General features: G+C 43.9%; 1 protein-coding gene across 22 annotated transcripts in view; it reads left to right on the top strand.

Moving 5' to 3' along the window:
* Positions 1-11,552, top strand: part of CCPG1 (cell cycle progression 1) — a 45,128-nt gene that overhangs the window by 28,072 nt on the left and 5,504 nt on the right. For 20 of the 22 annotated variants that reach the window (XR_003092660.1, XM_025197052.1, XM_025197053.1 and 17 more), the window contains 3 exons: positions 1,764-2,018; positions 6,255-6,266; positions 9,994-10,121. Coding sequence is in view for 21 of the 22 variants with exons in the window: in XM_025197052.1 (XP_025052837.1) it covers positions 1,764-2,018; positions 6,255-6,266; positions 9,994-10,121 (395 nt within the window). In the remaining variant the exon portion in view is untranslated. The remainder of the gene's footprint in view (positions 1-1,763; positions 2,019-6,254; positions 6,267-9,993; positions 10,122-11,552) is intronic. The other 2 variants (XM_025197054.1, XM_025197035.1) reach the window with 1 other exon arrangement.

The raw sequence follows: 11,552 nt of genomic DNA, 5'->3' as shown, positions 1-11,552 counted from the left end.
TGCTTAAATGATCAGTTTTATAAAGCTTATCTTTAATTGCCAGATGATATTAATTGAATTCAAGGTTTATATCTGATAACCTGTTTAAATGTTTCAGTGTTATTGAAATGCCCCTTTATTAAATCAACTTTTAATAAAGGGAGAATTTTCCTTCTTGATCTGATATGTTAAATTTCCATGGCAGGCCAAAAGAGTTTATGTTAATATTCTATGTATTACTTAGTAATCCTCTTTAAAATTGGCTTAATTAGCCCCACTGTATACTTTTGGTAAATGTGAATATTATTTTCAGTTGAGGCATTTTAAAATCTCATGCTTTGCTTTGATTAGCTTTGCTTTGCATTGCTTGACTTTCCCGTTTGGTCCAGTGACATTTTGCATGGTTTGCTTAACTGAATGGTTTTGTAGTTGTGAAATTACATAGTAAAGGATAATAGCTTCATTGTTAGATTTGTTTAATTGAATAATTATTATCTTCTATATTTTATAGATATTGACAGGATGATTCTTGTAGTATTTAGATCATATTTGAAAGAAGCATAATTGGAGGAGATCTCTTATGCAAGAATTAATACATACACATCATATAGAATTGTAGCACATTTTTGCCACGTGCATAAGCATTTACTGTCTTACCAGGAGACTCTGGCAGTAAAATGCAGATATCCCAGTAGTTCTTTTTCTAGTTAAACATTGTGACTTAAATCGTAGCTGATCCTAGCTTTCCCCAGAAGGCTTGATTTACAGAAATTGTTGTTTGATTCCAGAGTGCTAGGGAGGGCTAGATAGAAGGATTTGTACAAGATACAAGTTCTGTATACCACAGAGATATAGCGTTCTTTCATCTGCTGTCGCTACTCTATAACTACACAGACACAGTGGTAAAAACAGTCTTTTCGTTTTCTATGCAGTAGTGCTGAAAAGTGTTCTTCAGGGAGGTGGGGAAAGATTGTAGTAGGAAGCTATGGTAGCTGTTTAAGGAAAATAAAAACATTTCTTCTAAAAATTGATGTAATAGAAAACTATATTTTATTAATAATTACTTAGTAATCGTCATTTTTATTATTGTAGACAATGCAAACATTATCTAGAATTGTTTCTGTATTTCATTTGAATATAAAGTGTTGAGTGATACTGCTTAAAAGAATACAGTAAATCATTTCTAGAATATGTTGTTTTTAGGTTTTCATTCCAGCAGCTACTCTTTCATTAAGTAGTTCATGGTCTTTTTTTATTTATAGATGGATAGGGATATGTGTATATACACACACAGGCATATATATGAAACTTGACTGCTCAGGGTTTTTTTGTGTTTAACAGTAATCTGCAGTAAAAATGGAAGTAGTATTTCTCACTTGATAACTTTTATAATTATATCCCATTACTTTATTTTAGAAGATAGTTTTTCTTTCTTAAGCTAATTCTTTCTCATAATCAGACTTTAACTGCTTAGGAACTGTTTGACTGCAAATTGGAATAGAACTTGTTTTCATCCTTGTTTCCTGGATTTGCTTTCTGTTAATAGATTTTTAACCCAGGAAGTATAGTTTTTAGACCAGGGAATATGGCATTCTTAAATGAAAACATCTTTTTCTTCTACGTGACCATTTTTGTAGGATATAACATATAGTGTTCTCTAAATGCAAAATGGCAAAATATACTTCGTTAGCTGGCTTTTTAATTAAGTCTAGTATAGCCAGAAAACAAAATGGCAGACATGCTTCATAATTGATTTGTTTAAAAGTGTTATGTTCACTTTTCAGTCTTTCCCTCTCAGCCTGCTGATGATGAATCAAGTAGTGATGAAACCAGCAACCAGTCTAGTCCTGCACTGAGAAGGCGACGTGCAAAGAAGAGGTTAGCATCTAGCTCTGAATCGGAGGTGGGGCTATCTAATGAGCAGGAAAATGTACCTCCCAAAGAAGAGAGACAGAAGCGCCAGTTCAGTAGCGGCCTTAATCGGTGCATTATACTAGCTTTGGTGATAGCAGTCAGCATGGGATTTGGACACTTTTATGGTAAGTATGTAGCAAATGGATTCATTTACATAATTTTCAGGGATGGTCTGTAAAATGCATATTTGAAATACTAGTGTATTGAGATTTTTCTTTTAATTCAAATTAATTCATCCTGGTATGTCAGTAGCTTCATTTTCTAGTATTCTTTTTGGTTTAATCAGAAGTACAGGTTGTAATAACAAGTAACTTTTATTCCTTAATGTTTTGTCCAGGGCTTTCTTAACTCATATAATAAAAAGCTCATAGGAATGTATCCCATTTATACAAACTTGTATATACCTATTTTACCCTTAGATAGGAGGATATGTTTTATTTCTTGTCTTGTCTTTTAGCTTGTTAACCCTCATAGACAGAAAATATATTGCTCTGTTCATAAATAATAATGTGCAATTACTTCAATAAATACCTATTACTAATAATAATTTTTTTCAGTTTGTTCACCTTTAAACAATTTTTTTTTTGTTCTTGAGCTGTTCTTTCAGTTATACTTATTGTTGCTGATAGGATAAAGGAAGACAATTCTGGCTTTAATATTTGTCTTCTGTTTAAAAGGCATTATGTAAAATATCTCTTGAAAGTGTACCATAATTCTCCATGCACTTTGTGGGCATACTGATAAAATTCAGCATAGCAGTGACTTCTCTTTAGTCTTTTGTAGCGCTGTCCGAAGAGTCCACTACTACCAGAACAACTTAGTATATCATAACTGAATGATTGTCTCTTGAGAACTGTTCACTTAAAGATACTTGACTGGTGGGTGCATATCACACCCCAAAGCATTCATCAGAGACTTTTTTTGTCATAGGAATACCTGTACAGCAGGGGTGGGAAAAATACTAGGGCTGTGTGCAATTTTGACAACCATTTCGTTTCAGAGGTGTTTCGGGCTGTTTTGACACCCAAAACACCGAATCCGAATCAAAACGGAAGGCTCCAAAACAAAACTGAAAGCTCTGAAACGTTTCGGAAATGTTTCTGAGAATTTCAGAGCCGGGCTTGCAGGGAAACAAAAACTAACAGGAAGGAGGAAGAGGGAGGGAAGGACTGCTCTGCTATTGACATTTAGCTCCTGGTTTGATTCCCCAGCTCTCTAATCGCTTCCCCCAGTTCTCTGATCATTTCCCCAGCTCTTCCTGGGAGGTGCGGCCCCCGGATCTGTGCGCACGGGGCCGCACTGGGTGGGGCTAGTGGCAGGCACTCGGCGGCGCCCCCGGGGGGCTAGTGGCAGCCACTCGGTGCAGCCTGAGTCTAGTGCTGGGAAGATTGCGGTGCTGCCGCTGGCTCCAGCCTGCCGGGAAGTACTCAGTGCTGGTGCTGGTCCCAGCCTGCAGCACCAGCATACTGTCATCTCGCATGCAGATCCGGCAGCCTGCGCCCCCCAGGTGGGCTGTGGGTCTGTGCCGGACTCTTTCTGGGGGAGCGTGGGCTCCCAGAAATGCGTGCAGGATGACAGCCTACTGCCGCTGCTGACAAGTGATACTAGTTTTGCTTTGAACAGTTTGAGGTGCAGTGTCACAAAAAACCTGCACCTGTCTCTTTGAAACTTGGCAGACTTCATGCCCTCAGGCGGGGCTACCATCCCTGCAATTTTCATCTGAATCAGGCAAGAAGTGACAAAGTTAAAGGTATTTTAGTGATTCCCCATTATAACCTATGGCCGAAACACCAAAACAACGTCAAAACTCCAAAAGAGATTTGGCCACATTGAAACGGGACAGTGATCCAAAACACCAAAATGAGTCACTGTCCCTCTGAAACGCTGAATCCGAAACCAACACAACACATAGCTCTACAAAATACAGCCCGCAGGCCAGATCTGGCCCACCAAACTATTTTACGTGGCCTGTGGTTGCTCCTCTGAAGGAAAACTGTATCCAGTCCATGGCTTCCTTAGCTTTCTTTGGCTCTCTTCCTTCTCCCTTCCTCATGACAGTCAGCTGCAGCAGCAGTAGCCCCTCCCCTCCCCAGCTAATCCATGCTGTCCTGCCCCCCAGCTCCTATTGTAAGCTCCAAGGCAGGGGGCGCTGAGCTCCTAGCCAGGCTTCTGCCCAGAGGGTCTATTTGCATGCTGCTCCAAGCCTGTGCCCGGAAGTCAAAGCTCAGGTAAGGTTCTCCCTCCTGCCGGGGCGGGGACCCAGAACCCGCGGATTATCCGGGCTCTGCTGGGCTGGGGCATGGTAGGGGTGCAGGCACTTTGAGCCATGTGGGTGCAGGCACTGGCGCCACACTGTATTCCCACACAGCTTCAGGCGACTCCAGGTGCACCCACATGGCCCAAAGTGGTGCGCAGGAACACTGCTTGGCACCGGCTTGACCAGGTCCAGATAACTCCAAGCTCCCTTCTCCCTGCACCCCCTTCCCAGCCCCAAGTTGGCATGCGGCTGTGCCAGTCCTACACTGTATTCCCACATGCCACCTTGGGCCATGTGGATACAGCTGGTGCAGCTCCTGCCCAACCTGGCTGCGTGCCAGGCACTTGGGACAGGGGGGTGCAGGTACAAGTGGGCTGGGAGAAGCGGGTCATCCAGGCCCAGCCAGGCCAGTGCTGCGCTCTGTTTCCCACCTTCTCCCTGCACTCCCTCCCCCACCCGAATCCCTGGTACATGGCCAGATTGGGTAGGAGCTACACCAGCTGGACCCACGTGGTCTGAGCCACCATGTGGGAATACAGCATGGCACCAGCTTAGGGCTAGGGAGGGAGTGCAGGGAGAAGTGGGGGGACAAAGGTTAGGGTCCTCTAACCTTTGTTCTTTCTGTCCAGGGGTGGGAAATTTTGGGGGCCACCGGGCCCCTTAGGCCAAGGGAGTTTTGGTGAACTGTTGCAGGGGGGAGTGGGGCATTGCTGTCCCAGCCCACAACAGCTCACCCAAACTCCGTAAGTGGTCCTCTGGCCCAAATAATTGACCACCCCTGCTATGGAGTATTCCCTTGGCCCTGCCACCATTCCTGGCTAAGGGGATAATGGGGAGTGAGCACTTCCTGCTCCTTAGTTCTACTCAGCTGCCTGGATGAAACTGTTCAGTCCACGCTTTCTCCTGGGCACGTTATACCCACTTTTCTTCAATAATTTGCTTTTATTTAATTTATATTTCTTTACCTTTTTATTTACCTGGATTTTGTTTTTGTTGCTCTCCTCTCCATTTCTGTGGGGAAGTTAGTTATGTTCCTTACTAGTTTCCCCCACCTCTGTTTTTCTTCAGTGTCATGAGGCAGCTTCCAAATCTTATCTCATTCATGTTTCCTTTAGTTCCTGGATGCCTTTCTCTTTTCTTATTTGGGACTGTATGTGGATTTATCGTGTCAGTTTCTTGATCACAGGTTCAAAAATTAACCCTCTTGCAGTGGATTGATGCAGGTATCAGATGGCCATTTGGCATGGGTTAAATGCACCACCAGCTACTCCTTCCAAGGCCAGATCCAGAAATAGAGGAAAGCCAAACTACATGTTCTCCTCCTTGAACAATTGATGATTTCTTCATCAAATCCTGGTCCTTCAGGCGCCAACATTGAAATTTCCCCAGGACCATCTGCCCAAAAGCCTCTGGCACTGCTTTTGGCAGAATCCTTACTCTAGAGGCTGTTCTCTGGTGCTGGGCTCTGGCAGGTGGTTCCAGCTTTCACCTTACTAGCCAAAGTATGAGAGTTTATAACCAAGTTAAGAAAGGGAATATATGAGTAATTAGAGATCTTCAAGATGTAGTGTCTGCTTACCCATTTATATCCCACCCTGTTCTCCTCATTCTTGGAGCTGGATGCAGTTAGGGCACTGCAGCTGAGAGGAAACTGAGGAGCCTGAAGTGTGCACTGCCATTTGGCCTCTTGGTGAGGGGTTGTGGGGCCGGGGCACGTTCTGTGCGTACAGTTATGGCAAGAAAAGTTCCCGGTCAGCTCATGGTGAGACGTATTTACTAGTCGAGAATGTATATGTGGACACTGTCTTGAGGAACTCCAGTTACTGGAACTAACTTTTCTCAAAATTGCTAAGTCAAGGGACCAACAGTCTTCCTCCATATCTATTTGCCACAATGGGCATTGTAATGTTGTATTATAAATATTAAGTAATATAAAGAGCAGTGCAGACCATATTATAATTATGCCTGGGTTAAAAAAAACAGTTCTAAAATGGGAATATGATCATTTTTAAATTGAGTTTTATTAGACTAGTGCAAGTTTAAACGTGTATAGTATATACCTTTTAAATTGAATTTACCCTTGAATGTAATTTGTTGTTCTCAGGTAAACCTGAAGGTAAGAATCACTGACTGTCATGTGTAAAATGTTGTGCTTGCAATCAGGTTGACTTTTAATATATATATTGTTTGTTATTGAGGCTTAATAGTTGCTAGCATGATCAAGAGTGTACAAATCAGTTATGGAATATATTTTTATGCAGTGCTTGCATGTGTTTGCATCCATTATTTGCATAGGAAAACAGATTGATCATGCATATTGTTCAGGTAAAAGCAGTGTGGACCAATGGTTCCATTTCTCTGATAGCATTTTACTGTGACAGCTTGTTCAGGTCACTTTTTTCTTTTGTTTCCTCATCTAGAAAATGGGACCTGAGAGATTTACCTTTCATTATAAAGTGCTTTAAAATATATGGATGAAAACCTCATATTATTAATTTATAAAGACCATATTTTCATAAGGGCTGTGATTTACTACTTTAGATAAAAGAAGGAAAAAAAATGTCGTCTTTCTGTTAGACTGGAGGGGAAAAAAATCTAGTTAATATTTTTCTAAGTAAAAAAACATTTTGTGGTTATGTGAGCTAAGATTTCTCTAATGTTCCTACCTCCACAGAGTAGCCAGGCAACCGTGAAAAATCTGCAAGTTTTCTTTTCCTTGGGAAATGAATTGTGGTTTTTTTTTATTTTCTAGAACGTGGGTTTTGCACTCCATTCAGATAGTTTATAAGATGCTTCTAATGTCTAGTGAATTCTAGTTTGTGGGCTGCTGTGAAATGATCATTACTTGCCGGTTATCTCTCTCTAAAGTAACTGGTTTTGTGCTCTAGTCATAGGGTTTCCTCTAAGGCAATGGTTCTCAACCTGTTTGCCATAGTGGGCCACACTTGCAGCTTTCAATGTGTTATGTGGGCCGCACATTTATGTGTATCCAGTTAAAAATGTTTTAAAAGGATGTCACATGGGCCGCAGCAGTGTGCTGATTGGGCTGCCGGGTCGTGGGTTGAGAACCATTGCCTTAAGGAGTCATGGGATCGGGGCCAGACTGTTCCCTGATCTGTGACAGCTTCTTTAAAGAAAAAGCTGTAGACAGGTTAGCTAGATGTTAATCAGACAGCTACCTCTTTATTAGGTTAAACATTTAGGACACTGTAGGTAGGAAGCCTTGGGAGTTGTGGCTTGAGAAAGAAATAGGGCTGTATGAACTGCTTGTCTTTGTCTCCTTTCCTCATAGATAGTGTACAACTGTAAGACTGCAGGGAGCAACAAGCAACTTAGGAAAGCTAGAAAATAGAGAGAAAAGCCTCAACTTGGCCATGACTAAGGACTTTGCCTAAAGGATTCTGAGTTAGCTGAGGCCCAGAAATAGCATTCCTTTTCTTTTGGAGCTGAGTTTATTAGCAGAGCTTTAAAAGGTTTCTAAAATAGGAGCTGTTAGTGTTTCCCAAAGTGTGGGGCATGCCTGTTACAGGGGAGGGGGGGTGGGGCATGTGTAAACCATGGCCACAATTGGTGGCACCTCCTTCTTGAGCATCTGTTACCATTTTCCCTACTACTAATTACCAGTTGAAGGGCAGCAGCATGGAGCTGGGGCATGTGGTGGTGTGGGGCTCTGGCAGGGCACCAGTGTGGAGCTGGGGTTGTGTGATGGCATGGGGCTTTGGCTGGGGGGCAGCATGGGGCTGTGGCCAAACAGCAACATGGAGCCAGGGGCATGGAGTGGTGTGGTGGTCTGGTTGAGCAGTTGTGTGGAGCCATGGGCATGACAGCACAGGGCTCTCACTAGGTAGCAGCATGAAGCTGGGGACATGCTGCAGTGTGGGGCAGGGGCATGTGATGGCACAGGTCTGTGTCTGGGCAGCAGTGTGGGTCTGGAGGCATAGATTCATAAATACACAGATTGTAAGGGGCTGGAAGGGACCTCGCAAGATCATCAGGTCCAGCCCCCCCTGCACTAGGCAGGAAAGGCGACCGTCCAGTCTCCTCTTGAAGATTTCCAGGGTAGGCGATTGCATTGCCTCTGGAGGGAGTTTATTCCACTGTATGGACACCCTGACTGAAGTTTTTCCTAGACTTAAGCCTAAAATGGTCTTCCAGGAGTTTGTGGCCATTACTCCTGGTTTTTCCCAAGGGTGCCTCCGTGAACAGTTGTTCACCGAGCCCTTTATGTATTCCCCTGATGTAGCAATAAGCTGCTATCAAGTCCCCTCTCAGCCTTCTCTTTTTTAGGCTGAAGAGGCCCAAGTCCCTCAGCTTTTCCTCGTATGGCTTACCTTGCAAGTCTCTGATCATATGGGTGGCCCTTCTCTGGACTCTCTCAAGCTTTTCTGCATCCTTATTGAAGTGCAGTGCCCAGAACTGGACACAGTACTCCAGCTGTGGTCTCACCACTGCTGAGTAAAGCAAAAGAATCACTTCCTTGGTTTTACTTGAGATGCATCGGTTGATGCATGCCAGAGTATTGTTTGCCCTGCTGGCTACAGCATCGTACTGATAGCTCACATACATTCTATGGTCTATTATTACCCCTAGGTACCTTTCAGTAGTGGTGCTAGTTCAAATTGGCACCACCAAGCCTGTAAGTATGTTGGGGATTGTTTGTCCCCAGATGGAGCATGTGGCAGAGTGCATTTGGGCAGCAGCACAGAGCTGAAGGGCTGTGCTGATTATCATGTCCATCTGGGTCCAGGGACCCCAAATTCTGTGGCAGGCCTTACCCCCCCAACTTTGGTAGTCCATAGGACTACTAGCAGGCCACATGAAATGGTTCTGTGGGTTGGATCCAGCCTGCAGGCCATATGTTTGACACCTGGTTTAGGGTACAAGAAAATGTTAAAGAGATCTGTCATAGAAATTAACACAGTGGTGCTTTTTTCCTCAGTTAAACTGTAATTATAAAATATGACAGCAGGATGAATTTTCATTTATTTACACGTTCCACTGGATAGAAGTACCCATGAATTATTATTTCTATTCAGAACAGTGGGTCCAATACAAGAGAACTAATATTGCTTTTTGGGGACAAGTATTACTAAAGAAAATATTTTTAGGAAATAGTAAATTTGTAGCTAGTAGAGAAATGATGTTGATTGTAAAATGTTTGTCTGATATCTAAACAATATGAACACCGCTATTTAACACCAAACTAACTTTGGAGTCTTTACCTTTGTGAATAAGAAATAAGGATTGCAAGATCAGATCCTATGTGAAAATACCATTTTTCTTTGTAGCCACTATTGATTTCATGTAAGAATTGTGTGTTTGCATAGACAGTAAATTAGCATGCAGATGTCTAAATACTTCTTAACTATAATATTAAAGAATGGGAAACGGTACTTCTGAAAACTGCAGTCTGGAATTATGCCATTCCCCTTTATCATGGCTATTTGGCATTCTATTAAAAAACAAGTTTAAATTTACATGTTTACTTTCCTGCATAACTTTTGTTTGGTTATACTTAAATATTGGTATTTTCCAGTTAATGCTAATCCATGTGATTTAGCATGCAAAAATATGTTTTTGCTTTTATCAAACCAGCACAAAATGCAGTTTCTGCTGGCTTTTATGACATTGCCAGCTGTTGCAAGCAACAGCATCCTTATATAATAATTAGAAGACTATAATGATTATAAAAATAGACTGAACAGAACATTAGTCAGTATGCCAAATAGAAATACACAATTTAAGAATGTTTCTACATTTGCAGAGTGAGAATCATCTAGGTAAGTTCCTTTCATTTCTAAATGCTGAGTCAGCAACAAAGTAAACAATTTTTGTTTCGCTAGGTACAATTCAGATCCAAAAACGTCAGCAGTTGGTGGAAAAGACGCATGAAGATGAGCTGAATGGAATGAAGGATGACCTGTATCAATGCCAACAACAGCAAGAAGTAAAAGGAGACCATAAAGTAGGGGTATGTGTGATTTTAAATATGGTTCAATGGAGACTATACTCTCATTGTACATGTGTAGTGCACTGGATCACTGACCAAGAATTGATGGAGAAGATATTATTTGTCTTAGTTGCCTGAAACAAATGATTGTTTTCACCTTCTGAAGCTTGGCCAGTCTCAGGTTAGCAGATTTGATGAAAATTAAGGGTATAAATGGTATGTTGGGGTGCTCAAGCCACAGCCCATGCGTCAGATCCAGCCCACAGAACCATGACATGCAGCTTGCAGGTATCCCCACTGGTCTGAAAATTTGACACTGGGGGAGGAGTGCCAGCAATCGCCACCCCCCTGCTGCCAAATTTCTGGAGCCTTGGGGAGACCTTCCAGTGGGATAGTATGTTAGATCAGTATGTGGATGTGGCCCAGGGCTCAATCTGAGCACATAGGGGCCAGCTGGAGGTGGTGTGGAGCACAATTCTGCAGCACAGGGCCAAGTAGAGGCAGTACAGGTTTCCCTCGATTTATGCTGTACACGCGCTCCCAGAGAATGGTGCATAAATCGAATTTGCATAAAACAAACCCATGTTACATAGAATCATAGAAGTAGGGTCGGAAGGGACCGTGTACATCTTCAAGTCTGACCCCCTGCCTGGGCAGGAGAGAAACTGGGCTCAAGTGACCCCAGCCATGTAGGCATCGAGCCGCTTCTTAAAGACCCCCAGGGTAGGAGCCAGCACCACTTCCCTTGGAAGTCAGTTCCAGATCCTAGCCGCCCTAACTGTGAAGTAGTTCTTACGGATGTCTAATCTGAACCCCCTCTCCAACAACTTGTGGCCGTTATTTCTTGTTATCCCGGGGGGCGCTGGGGGAAACAAGGTCTCCCCCAACTCCTTCTGGCCCCTAGTGAGTTTATAGATGGTCACAAGGTCCCCCCTCAGCCTTGTGAATGTTACAATGTAACAAATAGGGATAGGTTCCCATGGCCGTGAGGGAGTGAGGCTGGGACTAGGGAAGGAGCGGGGGGAGGGGTGCTGCTCCCGGGGCTGTACAAGGCAGCAAAATAGAGGGAACAGAGTGGCACTTACCCCAGCCCCGGCTGGAGCAGCCTCGGGGGTGGCCAGCGCCAGCTGCTTGAAGCCGCTGGGCTGCACCATGCTTCACCTGTCCCCACTCATCTCTGCTCCTGGGCTGCGCCATGCCCTGGTGCAGGCAGCTGGTGTCAGCTGCTCCCAGGGCAGCTGCAGCCAGGGCTGGGGTGAGTGCTGCATCCTGCGCTGCCTGGGGCTCTGCTTGTCCACACTCACCCCAGCCCATGCGGGAGCAGCCCTGGGAGCAGCCAACACCAGCTGCCTGCACCACGGCACAGTGCAGCCCAGGAGCTGGAGTGAGCCCAGGTGTGGGGGGACAGACAGAGCATGGTGCAGCCTAGCGGCTGCGGGGGGGGCGGCGGCG

The sequence above is a fragment of the Alligator sinensis genome, unplaced genomic scaffold, assembly GCF_000455745.1.
Source record: "Alligator sinensis unplaced genomic scaffold, ASM45574v1 scaffold250_1, whole genome shotgun sequence".
Classification (NCBI taxonomy): Eukaryota; Metazoa; Chordata; order Crocodylia; family Alligatoridae; genus Alligator; species Alligator sinensis.
This window is presented reverse-complemented; position numbering and strand designations above follow the sequence as displayed.